The sequence below is a fragment of the Notolabrus celidotus genome, chromosome 8 (genome assembly GCF_009762535.1).
Source record: "Notolabrus celidotus isolate fNotCel1 chromosome 8, fNotCel1.pri, whole genome shotgun sequence".
Taxonomy (NCBI): domain Eukaryota; kingdom Metazoa; phylum Chordata; class Actinopteri; order Labriformes; family Labridae; genus Notolabrus; species Notolabrus celidotus.
This window is the reverse complement of record NC_048279.1, coordinates 9,772,470-9,788,666: the sequence shown is the minus strand read 5'-3', so window position 1 is coordinate 9,788,666 and position 16,197 is coordinate 9,772,470. Positions and strand designations below refer to the sequence as shown.

General features: G+C 39.8%; 1 protein-coding gene and 1 long non-coding RNA gene across 3 annotated transcripts in view; both read right to left on the bottom strand.

The window, feature by feature from the left end:
• gabra4 (gamma-aminobutyric acid type A receptor subunit alpha4) overlaps positions 1–8,313 on the bottom strand; it is a 33,601-nt gene extending 25,288 nt beyond the window's left edge. Inside the window, exons 1-5 of one of the 2 annotated variants that reach the window (XM_034690163.1) lie at positions 8,022–8,313; positions 7,781–7,899; positions 4,511–4,578; positions 4,043–4,263; positions 2,714–2,796 (exon numbers count right to left, since the gene is read on the bottom strand). In XM_034690163.1, coding sequence (XP_034546054.1) covers positions 2,714–2,796; positions 4,043–4,263; positions 4,511–4,578; positions 7,781–7,899; positions 8,022–8,110 — 580 coding nt within the window. In that variant the 5' untranslated portion in view covers positions 8,111–8,313. The remainder of the gene's footprint in view (positions 1–2,713; positions 2,797–4,042; positions 4,264–4,510; positions 4,579–7,780; positions 7,900–8,021) is intronic. The other variant, XM_034690164.1, reaches the window with a different exon arrangement.
• A 3,158-nt stretch (positions 8,314–11,471) lies between these two features.
• LOC117817462 lies at positions 11,472–14,521 on the bottom strand. Its single transcript, XR_004632149.1, has 6 exons — positions 14,196–14,521; positions 14,039–14,112; positions 13,533–13,706; positions 12,463–13,453; positions 12,255–12,366; positions 11,472–12,151 (listed from the first exon to the last, which is right to left on the bottom strand). It is a non-coding gene; the product is annotated as an uncharacterized LOC117817462 (long non-coding RNA).
• Between the last annotated feature and the right edge of the window lie 1,676 nt (positions 14,522–16,197).

Sequence of the window (16,197 nt, the reverse complement as noted above, 5' to 3'; positions counted from 1 at the left end):
TTTTCAACTTTTAGCAAGGTACAGTGGGGAGGAAAAACTTCCTCTTAACAGGCAGAAACCCCAAGCAGAACCAGACTCATGTTAGATAGCTTTCTGCTGAGACTTGGATTGGAAAGAGAGATAGAGTAAGATGCAGAAAGATAGAGTTGTAAAGAGAGACACCAACAACACCAACAAAACAAAAGTTCATACAGACACATACATACAGGAACTGCACATCAATAATAATAGACTGGCTTTAATATCTATGACACTTAAAGTCAGCAGGTCTACTATTAGCATTTACAATAACTATGTTGACGACAGGGGTAGGAATGTTGATACCAATCGTAGTATTTGGAGTCAAGCTGTTCTTAGATTAACATTAGAATACTCTCTCAGCTCAGGGGATGTGACAAATATTGCACAAAGGTGGGAGAGAGATCTTGATAATACATTCAGGAAGCCATTAAAGTATTTAGGTTCAGTTGTAATCGACTGAGAGAGACAAAGAGAGGTTGGTTTCTATCATCATTACTTTTGGTGTGACAAAATGACACTCAGGTTCTGGGGTACAGTTTCTCATGAACTGAGGGGCGTTTTTTGGGTGACTATTGAGAGGAATTAAGGTCTTTAAATACTCAGCCTTCCCTCTAGGAAGGTTACCTTAACCCAGTTACAATTTAAACTCTGTGACAAATTACTTTTATAGGCCAAAAAATGCATTTTGATTAACTGGATGAAGGATAGGTCACAGACTGTCACATTATGGTTTGAGGGGATTTTCTGGGACTTTTCCTAAGAAAGTCACAATTAAACACAAGGGGAAATCTGCTGCTTTGAAAACTTAGAAACACATTTATGACAAGAATTTGTTGGCAGAATATTTAGATAAAGGCTCCGACTTTAACACCCAGACACAGAAAATCTTCTCCTCAGAAGACGATGTGGGTAGAAGGATTAAACAACTCGTAAAATGAGAGGACTAAGAGGAAAAAAACACTGAACAAACAAACACAGAGAGTGCATTATTCTCCATTCTCAAAAAAAACTACACCTATCTAAACAGTACAAGTGTTTTTGCCTCTCTAGTATCTGTCCTGATTTAGTCATAAAACTCCTTCGAATATTTCGAAGAGCTGCCTCCAAAAGCACCATTCACTACATCATGCCTAAAGGGGGTCTGTTCTGATTTCTGTGTTTTTTCTGGGTTTTTTTTGGTTTTTTTCTGTTTTAGTTTTCTACGTGTGCTATGCAGAGTGATTACAAACTTTTTGATTGTTGTTATTATTATAGCAATAATTATGATAATAATAATAACAATACTTTTCATTATTATTATTAGTATTGATGCTCTGATTGTAAATGTTGTAAAAGTATCTGAGAGACTGTTGAAAACACATTACTGGTTCAAACAACATTTTTTCAAAAGGTTAAATATGCAATATTTTTTATGCTGTCCTGATGTCCCGCATCCCAGCACAGTAGCTAATGATAAACGCTTTTAAGGTTGCTGTCCGCTATAGCAGTACGGGAAAGTATGAGAAGGTGGTCAGGAAACAGTGAAATTCATGAAGCAAAATATAAACACCTGTAAGTTTAAAAATGAGCTGATAAAGTAGCTGAATGTTGGAACAGAAAACTGGGGTTGATAGGTCATTGTTGTTTCTATTCAGAAAGTGTCGTAGTGACATCATGGCTTGAATGGTGTTAAAGTTAACATGTGTAGTAAGATAATGGCTAATCTTAGCCTTCCGCTCTCTGTCTTCTACACTTTCCAGCTAACAAACTAACTGATGCACTTATTTCCTTTACAGAGGCACTCACAGTGCTTTAAATTGTGGTAGGATTCAACTTTACAATATATTTGAGTGCATTTATAGACAGAGAACTGAAGCGCAGAAAAAACACACTCACTGGACATGTCTTTTTTTCCTTAGATTGATATTCTTTTCTTTGGTTCAAAGAAGCAACTAAAGAGAGTAAAACAATATGATGTTACCTGACTGCACTGCCAACAAGAAAACAAATAATCAATACAAATAATGTCAGAGCTTTTTGATAAGTCATGTTATTATTCTTATTAGGTTATTTATTCTGTGTTTGGTTGTATTGTTTGCCTTTTGGTTGACAGCTAAAAGAAGGGGAACAGACAATAGAGAGAGAAAGAGCAGGATGGAGTCAGCAGAGGGAGAGAGGGCAAGTATGAGGGGAGAAAGTGGATGGGTGTTAATGACATAAGAAACATTGTACTGAAGTACTGTCATCAAATGTGGGTTCTTCTCATTGCAGTTAAATCCACAATGATTATACATAACTGGGTAGTGCATTTCCATACTATTTTAAAACATTTCCCCTCCAGTTCCCTCTTAAATTTATTCTCATCCTAGCTTTCTCATCAGATTATGTGTCATTTTCAAGGTGAATACGTAATGTTTATGTGTGATTATCAGAGCAGAGAGGAGGAGAGAGACAGAGGACACAGAAAGGGGACAAGATGAGGAAGAAGCAGCGGAGAAGTGTTATCAAGCTTCTTTTTTATGGTGGGAAACAGTTTGAGTTTAGCCAAGAAAAATAGAAACTTTCCTTTCACTATATATTTTCTTATGTGTTTCCATACATTCAATTTTTTTTCAAAATGTGCAGTCTCTTTAGGGGCTGAGCACTTTTAAAAGTCTTATCCTATAATCGCCCCCACTCTCTCACTCTCTCTCCTCTCACACACAGTACTTACAGCTTCCAAACTTGAGAGGGCACGCATGTCCATCCATTGGGAAGTCCACGAGCTTCATTGGACATTCGGCATTTATAGTCAACCTGTTGTAGTATAATAAAGAGTAATAAAGCTTATTAAGGGACCAATTTAAACATCCATCCACACATATGCATCAAGAGTTAATTATGGTGGCTGAGTAGGGCAGAATGTCTGCTACTGCACGAATGATCTTCATCAGTGGAAACCAGCTTCAAATGCAGAAACTATGCATCTTTAAAAACACATGAACGCAACAGCAAAAACACACTGACAACTGCCCCAACACCTAATGCACTCCAAATACAAGAATAATGCACAGCGAAGACACACAAAATCATAAAACACATGCAAAAGAAAACAATGCTTCAAATTGAGGCTTGAAAACTGAAGTGCTCCAGGCCTGGAAGGGCGCTAGGTAACACAGCCACGGATTTAGTTAGCCTGTAGCAATAATTAGCCAACTGGTGTTGGTGTTAGGTGCTTTAAACTGCTGGGGATATGGACCGAAGGCCCAGTGCATGATGCGTTCCTTGGGAAAGTGCCGTGGTTTAACAACAGGTTGTATTGTTACCATTTCTCCCACCATAGGCTGGACGTTAGCTGCTCAACTAGCAATACAATAAGCCCAACGTTAGACTCTTTGAATTAAGGCATGTGGACTACGAAGCTCCAATTAGCTGCAAAGCTAGCGGGGTAATTAGCTGTCTTGTGTAAGGTTCTGAGGACTCTGGCATGTTTGAAGATGAAGAAAGACAGTGATATCAATGAAACATTTCCTGGCATATAACATATTAGCATACACTGTTATTGAGCAGCGATAGCCACATTACAAAGTCATGGCATTTCTTCTGTTATAAATAAAAGTCAGTAACATCAAACAACATTTGGAAAACTAGAAATTTATTGAGTAGATATTTTTCCAAAACGAGCAAAAAATCAGCCATGTGAAGTTTGGTCACCTCTACACTGTCTATTCACAGCCCCACACTCTTTACACTGTGAGCCACAAATTCACAGCAAATTAACTTCATTTCTTTAAGTGACCACTGTCTGTCTTCTCTCTAACATTTTTAAAAACAAAGAAACAACACATAAGATATGCTTCAAGTTAAGAGACTATTCTATGGTTTAAATAAGAAAATTTTAAAATATCAGGAAACAAGTGTAGACATAAAAATATCAGAACAATGTTGGGTTTGGTAATTATTCATCTGTTTGTTTGTTTGTTTGTTTGTTTGTTTGTTTGTTTGTTTGTTTGTTTGTATGTCATGTTTAGTGTAAATAGATTGTCAGTGGTGTTATAGTTACCTCATGGTGTACAGAATGGTGCCATTCTTCATGATGCGAAACAGCTTGTTTGGGGCTGTCATGTTGTGAGCGACTGACTTCTTGCCATTCCTGAAGAAGGTGTCTGGTGTCCACACTTTCGTCACCATCAGGTTGTTCAGTCTCAGAATCTCTATTGGCCCCTCATACATTAACCGCCTGTCCACCCACGTCTGTCGAAAGAACACGTCCATCGTGTATTCCTATGTCGTAAAAATGTGTATGCAAAGGGAATACAAGGTTGGTACACAGGTAGTTCATGTCATTGAAATACGTATGAAATATTCTGGTCTCCCCATGACTAGAACATTAACGCCATTCACGCTAGTTTATCTCTTGTGATACGACCAGATTTGCAGCAAAGTTGAGTATATAGGCTTGTAAGAATTAACAGCATAAATACAGCACACACACACATGCATATAAATGTGTTAAGTGTAGGGTATCTACCATTTCAACATCTGAGACAGGCCCAAAACTAGTCACATAAATATCGGTCTTCACCTCTGTCACAGCACCTGTTGAATTAAGGAAACAAACAGCAGGTTTTATATTCAATGCTTGATTTCTGTTTCAAATCCTTCCATCCTCAAAGTCCAGCCTCAGGAAAACAACACATGTTCACACGTTAATGCATTTTACAGGCCTGCATCCTATCACAACAAAGAGAAATGGAATAGCGTATCATACCCAATAACGTTGCATAATTAAAGTACACAAAAGTGTAAAAGCTACAGAAATAATACACTGTCCAGGTTTTGTTTTCTTATTGAGTGAATGTGGAAGCAGACTGCAAAGCCTTTGTTCACGTTAAGGTGAGCAAGAGTACAGTTTGCCTGACTTCCTGCTCTTTCTGACATACAGCTTTTTCAGACATGTCATACTATAAACCCCTGCAACATATACATGATTATATAACGGCATTAGCAGAGATGCAAGTTGAGGACCATGGGCGGAGCTACTCCTCGACCTAGAGCATGGGTTCCCAAACATTTCAGGCCATGACCCCCAAAATAAAGGTGCCAAAGACTAAAGACCCCCACTGTCCCTGGATGTGTTAAATGTTGCTTGATACTTCATTTAGCTGGTCTGCAGAAAATTAGCTAGCTACACGCAAGTGTGGCTGTGCTTCCTGTGCTGTTATGAATGAACCTGCTGCTACTGATGCTTTTGTCGATATATTATCAATGAGTAAAATATGAAATTTTAGATGACTTAAAAAAAATGAAAATCTGGAAGACTTGTCTCGCGACCCCCCCGTGGGTCTCAATCCCCACTTTGTGAATCCCCTGCCCTAGAGGATACTGTCTTAAAACACCAACATCACATGTGTGGTATGACTCCTGAGCATGAATTAACATGCTTCTGATTAGCTGAATGTCTATAGTCTCCCACAAAACATCAGGCTGTTGCTCTGAGTACCAAATTATAAGGAAACATGTTTATTGAGGGGTCATCTCTCCTGTTGTGTTGCATTTTGTAAAAAACAATGAATATGAAGTATCTCATGTTTACTCAATTTTGTCCAACAGAATGTGTTACAGCACAATGGCTCCAGGTGTCTCTAAGGAGGGCTTAAAAAAGATCACCTTTGACCTAGGCAAATATATGGTTGACAACGACAGCTGACTTCTCTGTCAAATGCTCAGAACAAGGCGCTCACAAAAGGAGTCAAATAGCAGCTAATGTTAAACTTGTGTTGAAAAGTCCATATTTGGGTGTGTTTGGAAAACACCCTCATTCTAATTTGAGTACACCTCCATAGTATTTAAGCCAGCACGTGAAGACAGAAGGCAGGCGACTTCATCTGGCCCGGTCGTCCTCCAAGCAGTCGCGATGCTTGTTACTGATGCTGATGCTGTTTGATTGTAATAAATCTGATTACTATCCAAGATGGCCAGTGTCACGAAGTTCATTCTACATCTACACATCACGGGCTGTTAAGATACGACATTTATCATTCTTATTATTCTACATTATACGGTCCGTTAAAGCTTTTATGAAACAGTCAAAATTAAAACAAAGTTCGCTCTTGGCTTTATAAAAAATAACTTCATAATAAATAACTCTGTACAATGATTTTACATGGCTTCAGACTGCATTTAGTGCTTAACAGTAATTTCACAACCAGAGTAATAAGGTTGGTAACACTTTACAATAAGGGTCCCTTAATTAGCGTTAGTAAATGCATTATTAAGCATTAATTAACAGTTTAATAATAGTTTCATAACCGTTATAATGTATTACCTAACATTAACTAACACATTAGTTAATGCATTGATAAGCAGTTAATTAATGTCCACTGCTCAGAGTTAATTGATACATTATTAAGCATTAATAAAAGTTACAAAACTTAATTAGTTAACCATTAGTGAATGCTTTCTGGACCCTTATTGTAAAGTGTAACACATGCATCACTTAGGTAACACATTATAAATGCTAAACTGCCTCATAAGCATAAGCGTGTGCATCCCTTTTAAGTGTCCTCTGGAAACACTTCTGTTGTATGTTGTTGTCTATTTGCAGCGCTTTTTTTAATGTGTAGTGCTGTTGTCTTTGCATCGCGTTTTCTAAATGCTGCGCATGTGTTGTCAAATTGATGAAGATGTTTTCTTAATTTTCTTGTGTTTTCTCTTTTTGCATGTGTTTTCTTAAGTTGCAGTGCTGTGAGCTCTCAGGGCCACCGTACTTCTCTGTGCCAGTTGAGATGTTATCTGTGATTATCTGTTTTATTCTAAATAAAATGTGTTAAATTCTTTATATGTGTTGCTTCATCTACATTTCAACTCATTTTGCTTCAGAGTATGTGTTACCTAAGAGATACATGTGTTACACTTTACAATAAGGGTCCAAAAAGCATTCACTAATGCTTAATTATGGTTAAGTAATGCTTATGAGGCAGTTTAGCATTTATAATGTGTTACTTAAGTGATGCATGTGTTACACTTTACAATAAGGGTCCAGAAAGCATTCACTAATGGTTAACTAATTAAGTTTTGTAACTTTTATTAATGCTTTATAATGTATTAATTAACTCTTAGCAGTGGACATTAATTAACTGCTTATTAATGCATTAGCTAATGTGTTAGTTAATGTTAGGTAATACATTATAACGATTACTAAACTATTATTAAACTGTTAATTGTGCTTAATAATGCATTAACTAACGCTAATTAAGGGACCCTTATTGTAAAGTGTTACCATAAGGTTTCTTTCTACTTGTTATACGACAGAAAAAAATTAATATTGACCTTTAGTTTTGTTTGAACCTTTTTTTCTTTTGTTTATAAAAACCTTTTCATTTTAAATCTTGGGTCCCCCTTCAGTCTTTCACCCACCGTGACAGAGAGATTCAACCTAAAAAAAAAAAAAAAAAAAGAGTCTGCTTGGTCCATTCTTGGTTGGAGCTTTGTAAGTCTTTCCTGTGTTATCTGTGTTAGTCTTCGTTCCCGGTGTTATTTTGGCCTTTTTTGTTTAGTTTTTTTAGACATTTCAGTAGTTTGTTTTTACCTTTTGTTCTTTTTTATTCTAAATCTGCACTTGGATCCTCCTTTAGTCTTTTGTCAAACGTGACAAATGAAAGGTAAGTTATTTTACTTTTTTATATTGTTGGAAGATAAAGTCCCATGGTCACGTTGTGATGGCTGTTTGTAGGTTTATATGGAAAATGCTCGATAGTCCACGAAAACACGACTTTTTATTTCACTACAGCCTACATACCTCCGAAACCAGGTCGTAGCCTGTTGTCGTAACCGTCAAGAAGTCTGTCTAAAATGAAAGTAAAATTCTCAGGATAAATCCTCTCATCCATCCTTGTCTGTCCAGAGATTTTCTTTGCACTAAACAACAGAAATAAAAACAAATCAAAAATTAGAATACCACAATTGAACTTCTAAATAATCAAACTTATATGAAGAACAAGAGGTTTCAGTACCAAGAAGAAAAACACTGAGGGACTCACCAAGTCGCGAAACAGAAAAAGTAGAAAAGGGTCCGAATAAACGCGGGTTGCATCGCTGTCACCGTCTCCTTCTGCTTGAAAGAAAACATGTTTCCATGCCATACTTTAGGCCTCTTCACATGTCACAACGCCAGATGCCTGTGTCCCAGGTGGAGAGAGTACAGAGAGACAGAGGGCAAAGTGGCGCAGAGAGGGAGCATGTTGAGACTCTCTCCTGCTTCTGCAGTCTCTCCGCCGGACGCACAACGTACACGGACGTGCGCTCACGCTCACATACACACACACACGCATATACACACACACGCATATACACACACACCTTCACCCTCGGCCCCGGTCACCTCTCGTCCGACTTCAAGCTGCTGCTACTGCTGCTGCTGCTTCTGTTGCAGCTCGTCGGTGTCCAAGTATCCAGAGAAAGACGCAATCCTCTCGCTCTAGTTTAGTATGTCACTCTGTGCTGCCTTGTCCGCTTTCTCTCCCTCCCTCTGGTTCCCTCTAGTTCCCTCTAATTTCAGTTTCTTGCTCTTCTACTCCTGTCACATACACACACTCACAGATACACACACACGAACACTTGCTTTAGTCAGAACACTTATTGGATGTGCGCTGCTTTAAAACGGCTCAAAGTTACATCCCTGATCTTGTCCTCAGTAGAAACTGGTGGAAGTAGCCTCATTCCTCCTTTTAATAAACATGTGAGCTTTCCCTGACTACATGACTTCCCAATGTCATTCAGATTCAGACATTAAGCCCCACTTTTCCAGTGCTTACTGTATTTACTGGGCCTGCTTATTTTCCTAGATGCTTACTCTGCACGATCTATAATCTACATCACGTCACTGTCCGTCTTTGTCACAATTAAACACAGCAAATTCTTTATTTTGAAGTAGTTCTAGGAACAATGAAGTGTCTATTAACATTAAAATGGGTCAGTCTTGTCGCAATATGCAATCACACACATACACAAAGGCACACAGGTACTGTAGAGGAACTGGGACAAGCCACATGCTGCTTCACAGATTTCTCTGCACCTGGGAAAGGCACAAGACCTTCACTGTGTGGGGGAGGGGGAGGAGAGGGGGTATAACTGAGGTTGAAGTGCAGGTGAATTTCACATAATAAACAGGATTGACATGTTATATTGTGATTATGGTTCTATGAGTGATGGTGAGCTGTCTGAGAAACAAACCATTTGAGGCCTATTTTTATTTTGTTTCATTATCACACTGTATTGCAATGGAAACAACGTCACTCAGAGTACACTGCATTTTGTTCATATTTTTACATGAACTTTAAATGAAAAATTTAATAATACTTGCATAAGTATTCAATAACTCAAAACAACCAAAAATACGGTAAAATCTAAATGCAAAAGGGGGTCTACCAGGTCAATTTGAAGGGTATATTTTATTCATTCTTTGCTTGCCATCTCTATTTAGATTAGTACATTTGATCTTTTGAAACCCTGTTAGTGATATGCAGATTTCTACTTCTTTTGTCCAATTTTCTCTTACCTTGTGTGCTTTTGCATTATTTTATATTAATTGATAGGCTACATTTCCTTTGTCCTTATTTTCATTTTTAATCACATACAGAACTATCTCCTTTGTTGCTTACTTCCTCCACTAGATGTTTCAGGAGAACTCTTCAGTAGACTTTAAGGAATTTCTCTAATCTAATTCATGTTCGGAGCTATCATTTCAAATGACTCTATCCTGCTGTTGGTGAGTGATCAAGAGTGTGTTGCTGGCCCAGTTGTCTAGTATTTGTCTAACTTGTCAGGTATATTGACACTTAGCACTTCATCAGGTCCACACATCACTGACTTTGTTGACTAACACACTCCATATTTGAAGTTAATTCTTCAGTTGTTTTTTGCTGTACAATAAATAATTATAATTTGCATCTAACTCTAGTGTCCTTCCCGTATTTGTCATGGCCTGAGTCAAGCTATGAAAATACACACACACATGCACACCCACACAACTGATTACAGATACTGACCTTTTTCATTCTTGTTGGAACAGTTTGCTAACATCCTTGAATATTTTCAAGGTCTAATGAAGCATTGATGCTCTGTTTATTTGCATATAGCAGCAATTGGGGAATAACCACCAATATAAAAAGCGATGCAAAGGAAAAGGGAAAATGGACAAAAATATTAAGCTAGATACAACCAAAATAAAACTGAGGTAAGGCAAACTACACCAACGCTGCCAAGCAGCTGACCAGAAAACAAACTCTCAGGAAGACCCTGATAAAGAACTTGTTTAGGAAACTAAAAGACGACCCAAGAGGCTTTAAAAACGCTTAGGTCAACATGCCCAGCAACAACCAACTACTGTACATTAGAAACTAGAAACTGCCATCAATCCCACAGAAAAATATCTAATTTCAGTTTATACAGAGACAAAAGTTGATTCTTTGGGTGTTGTCTTCTGTCTCTGACATCCCCCACTATATGGAACTTGGCCATCACTTTTGGAGATGGTACTACGGCTCACTCCAAATAATGCTGCAACTCAGTTTTGCGGAACACCAGCTTGAAGTTGCCCGATCACACGGGCCCTATCCAGATCAGTCAACTGTGGCGTGCCTATTCTTGGAGCAGAAACCTACTGACCATTGTAGCAGGGCCCATCCTCACAGGTGCTGCCAATCAGGCACCTGATTGTCAGCACCTGTGGGTACCAGGATCTCAAAATAAGAGTCAATAGCAACAGTAGAACAAGCTGTTGGGCACTGGCAGAGAAGATTTGGCACTTTTTCATGGGTGCAACCCATATACTCAGCTCTGCTGCTCATCCCACAAATCAATGTTACTTACAAATATGGCACCATTTAAAAGGGAAATAAACAGGCTTTCCAAAAGTATGAGATTGATTGCCAAGAAGTATTGTTACAACAAAGAAATTATCTGCCAAACACAAATTTCTTTACATTTTGTAATATGTTTATACGTTACTGACACCTGGGGCCTGTTGCATGAAACTAGGATAAGGGATTAAGCCGGGATATGTTGCTTATCCTGGCTCAACTTATCCGTGATCAGGTTGCATGAAAGTAGGATAGGAGGAAGCAGGATATTTTATGACATTAGTTACCATGGAGATTTAGTCTTTGGAGCTTGCCTGCTCCAGACCAGGCTAAGTTCCAGGATCTATTTAATCTCATCCCTTATCTCAGTCAGCAGTCACCACAAACGGAAACTAATAGTTATTCTGCTGTCCACTACACATTATCACATTCAACTAGACCCACAGTCATTATTTAAACATTTGCGATCATTGATTTTTAATCATTGTAGATAAATGATGATTTTAGATGTTGCAAATTGCAATTAGATAATTTAGTTTCCCCACACGCGATATATAAAATACACATCCCATATAAATACACAGAGAGTGACATGATCTTCCTTTATTGAATAAGGATGTATAAAAGCAGGTAAACCATCAGCTCCTTTCAAAACTGAAGCCACACAGTGACTCTACAAGATAGAAAGCATGGAATCAAAAGCATACAACAAAATAATGCATACACAATCAGTCTGTATATAATGTCTGCACACTGAAATAAATGCAGGCCAAATCCATACACAACAAATTAACAGACAAATTAATGCACGCAGTAGCCTCCCTACAAGCTTGTATACACAATATACAGTGCAATTATAAGAGGTCAAATTAATTCAAATTTGAATATATATATGTCTCTGCCACTGCAGGCCATATATAACTGAAATTTAAAGCATGTTAGCTAAAGTAATTCAACACATATTGGTCCCTGACCAGCCGACCACTGTCGTCATCAGGGAACATGGCAGGATTGTCCCAGTCCAGGTGTGACGGCACTCTGGGGGCCCTCTCCTTCCTCAGGCAGGCCACGTTGTGGAGGACAGCACAGGCTACAGTGATGTCACATGCCCTCAAAGGGCTGACTCTTAATTTGTGAAGGCAATGAAAGCGTGCCTTCAGGAGGCCAAAGGTCATCTCAATCCTGGCCCTTGTCCTGGCATGGGCAATATTTGTAGGCCTGCTGTGCTTCCTGGGGGTCTGAGTATGGAGTCAGGAGGAAAGACTGGCAGGCATACCCCCTGTCCCCCAGCAACACACCAGAGAAATCACCTGTTGATACAAAATCTTACTATCAGAACCTCAGAAATACAGTGACATTCTTGATACAGCTATGATGTAAAAAGTGGTTATTAATAGAGGTTGTGTGACTCACCTTGTGAGAGGCGCTGGTATATTCCAGAGGTCCTAAAGATCCTGGAGTCATGGACTGAGCCGGGCCACTTTGCCACAACATTTGAAATCACATAGTCTGCATTGAAGACCATCTGAAATTGTAAGATGAAGACTATTAAACCAATCAACACACATCCCAAGCAATGTACAGTGTCAATTAATTGACCATATTAAAAAGAAACATTCACCTGAACATTAATGCTGTGAAAGGACTTCCTGTTCACAAAATCTGCCTCATGTGCACCTGAAGGGGCTTTGATACGAATGCGAGTGCAGTCCAATACACCAATGACATTGGGGAAACCTCTAACACAATGCAACAAGTATTTCAATATGACTGTTAACAGTTGTCCTGTGATTTGTAGTTTCTCTCACCTGCAATTCTATAAAACCCCTCTTTGATGTGCTGGAGTCTTTCGTGTCCAGGGAATGTGATGAACACATCTGCCAGGGATTTAATGGCCAGACACACATCCCTAACGACACAGCAAATTGTGGCCTTGTGTAGCCTTTCGGCATCGCCAATAGAATACAGGAAACCCCCACTCGCAAAGAAACGCAAGGCCACACAGACCATTTGCTCTACACTCAGAGCCCGGCTTCGTGCTGTGTGGCGTTTGAGTTTGGGGTTCAACAGCCTGCACAGGTAACTGATGCCACCTGCAGAGAATCTGTAGCGCTCATACAGGTGGTCATCAGGGAAGGCTAGCGGGTCCAAACGGTCCCTGAAGACCCTCTCTCATCTGAAAGCTCTTCTGAGGACAAGTGCCTCTTCATCTTCTATCTCAGGAAGAAATGGGCACGCCATTGTTAGAGCAGGAAGGAACGCACCATTTCGGGCCTTCATGTAGGCTATTGGCCCACTTGGCTTTACGAGGAACACCTTTACACCCTCACACCTCACAAGCTGCAAATGTTTTAGTTATCATGATACCCACTACCTTAAAGACTAGTCAAAACTGTTCCATCTACTCGCTTTTTTGCCATAAAGTGTTTGGATATGTCTGGGAAATTGCATTTCAGGGTACATTTAGTGGCTTTCTACTAGCCTTTATAAAACAGCCAGTGATTCAACATCTAACACAGCTATAGTAGCCTCAACTGTACATATATTAAAAAAGGACACCACCAGAATTCCATTTGAACTTTTAATTGTTAAAATGTGTCCTCTTCTTGGAGCTAGGGTAGGAAAGGAGAATGATAATTAACACATTGGCGTTACAGTCAGCATACAGTGTGCATTGAAGGCATTACTCACCTCCCTCTCAAGTTTCTGGATTTGGAGGTCCAATTTCTTTAATTTTCTTCTTTTTATTTGGGCCTCCAAAGCAAGGTCTTCCATTTGTTTTTTTTTATATTGAATTTCAATGTTGGACAGCTCAATATGGCGCTGCAGATGTTGGCCATACAGCTGCCTTATTCTTTGTGAATTCTGTAAACACATGACAATTAGTACAGCAGAAATTTTGCACAAAATACTCACTATGTTGCGAGGCTGGGTTTGCCCTTGGAACTCATCTGGATCCTGTTAAGAAGTTAAATTTTGTGTGGGCACCAAATGATGACTCCTTACTATTGTAGACTGAATAGTACTTTCACAAGATTGACATGATACCTCCAAGGAGATGGTTTCATTGTCATTGTCATCTTCTCTTGCTGGAGCTTGTGCTGCTGTTGCAGAACTAGTGCCTTCACCCTATCACATTTAATGGAATTAATATTGAATCTAGTAGACGCAACATGCCAGGCCTACAGTGTACTCACTGGATCATCATCATCATCATCATCATCATCATCTGGCATTGGTGGCTCCAGCAAGGAGATGGTGCTGCCAGAAACTGCAAGGCAAACCAAAGTCAGATAGTCCAAATGGATTAGATATGAATGTGCTTACATCACATGTAAAGATGGAAGAAGGTACCTTGTATGAAGCGGTTAGCCTCTTGCGAGGGACATGCATTTGTTTCTGTTCCCCCAAGGATCCCCTCCAAAACTGGCCTGCCTTTATTTTGTGATAAGGCCATGTCTTCGGCTGGGGTGAGGGCGGTGGGAGGTGACCCACCACCCGTACTTTGTATTTGGCCTCTCTTTTTGACGGCTAAAACAGTACATAATTTGTGTGAGCAGGCACCTTCTGGGTACAATGTACACTTGTGTAAGTATTAGTCAGGGGGGCACTTACCATTCTGCAAGATGTTCTTGTATTTGACTTTTACTTGCTGCCAAGTTCTTTTTGGCCCAGTCATGTTTAAGCTACACACACACACGCAAGCGCACACACACACACACACACACACACACACACACACACACACACACACACACACACACACACACACACACATACACACACACACACACACACAAACCTGACTCTGCTCTGGGATGATTCCCCCACCAAACTCAGGCTTTTTCCGAAACGGCCTGCTACATACTACTTACAAATATAGTAGGCAGTAGGTATTGCATACTACATACTGCGTTTGAATTTAGTATGTAGTATGACTGTTCTGTTCGATCTGTGTTGCAGTACGCTGAGCCAGACGTCACTAGATTTCCGTTTTCTGAAAGCGGAATTAAAAAACGGCGAAGCTGATAGAGAAACTGCCTCTTTAGCATCACTTATGATTCAAAAAGTTAGTAAGTGGTTTATGTGGAATTCAATAACTTTCACAGCACCCAGAAACAGATTTCCTCGCGTCAAAAAAGAAGGAAAAAGAGAAAGCGGAACGAGCGCTGTGCATTAGGGGAAACAGTACGCGAGGCAGACTGGTACGTACTGCTAGTATAGTAGGCGGTTTCGGAAACAGCCTCAGTGAGTAAGTAACCAGAGTGAGTGCGCCTCTCACCAATGTGTGTGTGTGTGCGTGCGCGTGTGCGTGCGTGCGTGCGTGTGTGTGTGTGTGTGTGTGTGTGTGTGTGTGCGCGCGCGTGCGCGCGTGCGTGCGTGGGTGCGTGCGTGCAAGGAGGCAAGAGTGCTAGTGCTGCCTGGAGTACAGGCACATTCAAATCATTGAAGTGTAACTCCTTGGGCACTGTGAAAGAAGAATCTCAGGCAAACATATATTCAGTAGCCCCCTGGTTGTTCTCATCTACTGTTAACTCAGGGGGCGATGTTGGGATACTGCCTTCACTTGTAGGTTACATTTGCATCTAGCAAGTTGACGTGAGCAGTGGCATGTTGTACACACACACACACACGCACACAAACACATACAGTATATCCATCCATTATCTTGACCAGCTGACATTGGGCAAAGGCAGGGTACTCCCTTGGATGGGTCGCCAACCAATCACAGGGCCACACACACACACACACACACACTGGTGTGAAAACAGAGGCAGGCTACTTGATGAAAAGAGGTGAGGAGGAAACATACTCCTATGTGGGCCAAAGTTATGTACAGTATTGTGAGAGCACAGTTCCTAATCCTGTGCACAGCCTCCCATGCAAGTCCTCCCACAATACACGAGAGCAAGGCGGCTCTTTGGGGGATGAGTAACATGCATACTTTTCCAGGGGTCTGGCTGACTTTGAAGTTTGTATTTTTTTTGCGACTTTTTTATTTGGTTACAATCTGTCCTTATAATGAAAGCACTTTTGAAAAACTGTACAAAAAAGGAAGTAATAATAGAGCAGTGAAATGGCTTCAAATTTCAGAGGAGCAGCTCTATGAAAAAGTCACACTGGCCTTATTATGCCACACTGACCTTCTCAGTTAGTCTGTTCTGTTTTAGTTTATATCACATGATGTAAAAACAATTGTAACATTTAGTCTCACCCTCTTTATGAAACAATAAAGATTTTAACTGTATTTGATTTTAAATTTGAATCATGTTATTTAATCTATTGTGGTGATTCTGGGTGTGTGACTGTCTTTCATACAGTTTGTCCCAAGACACCTTGAATCTGGTTCCTCTGC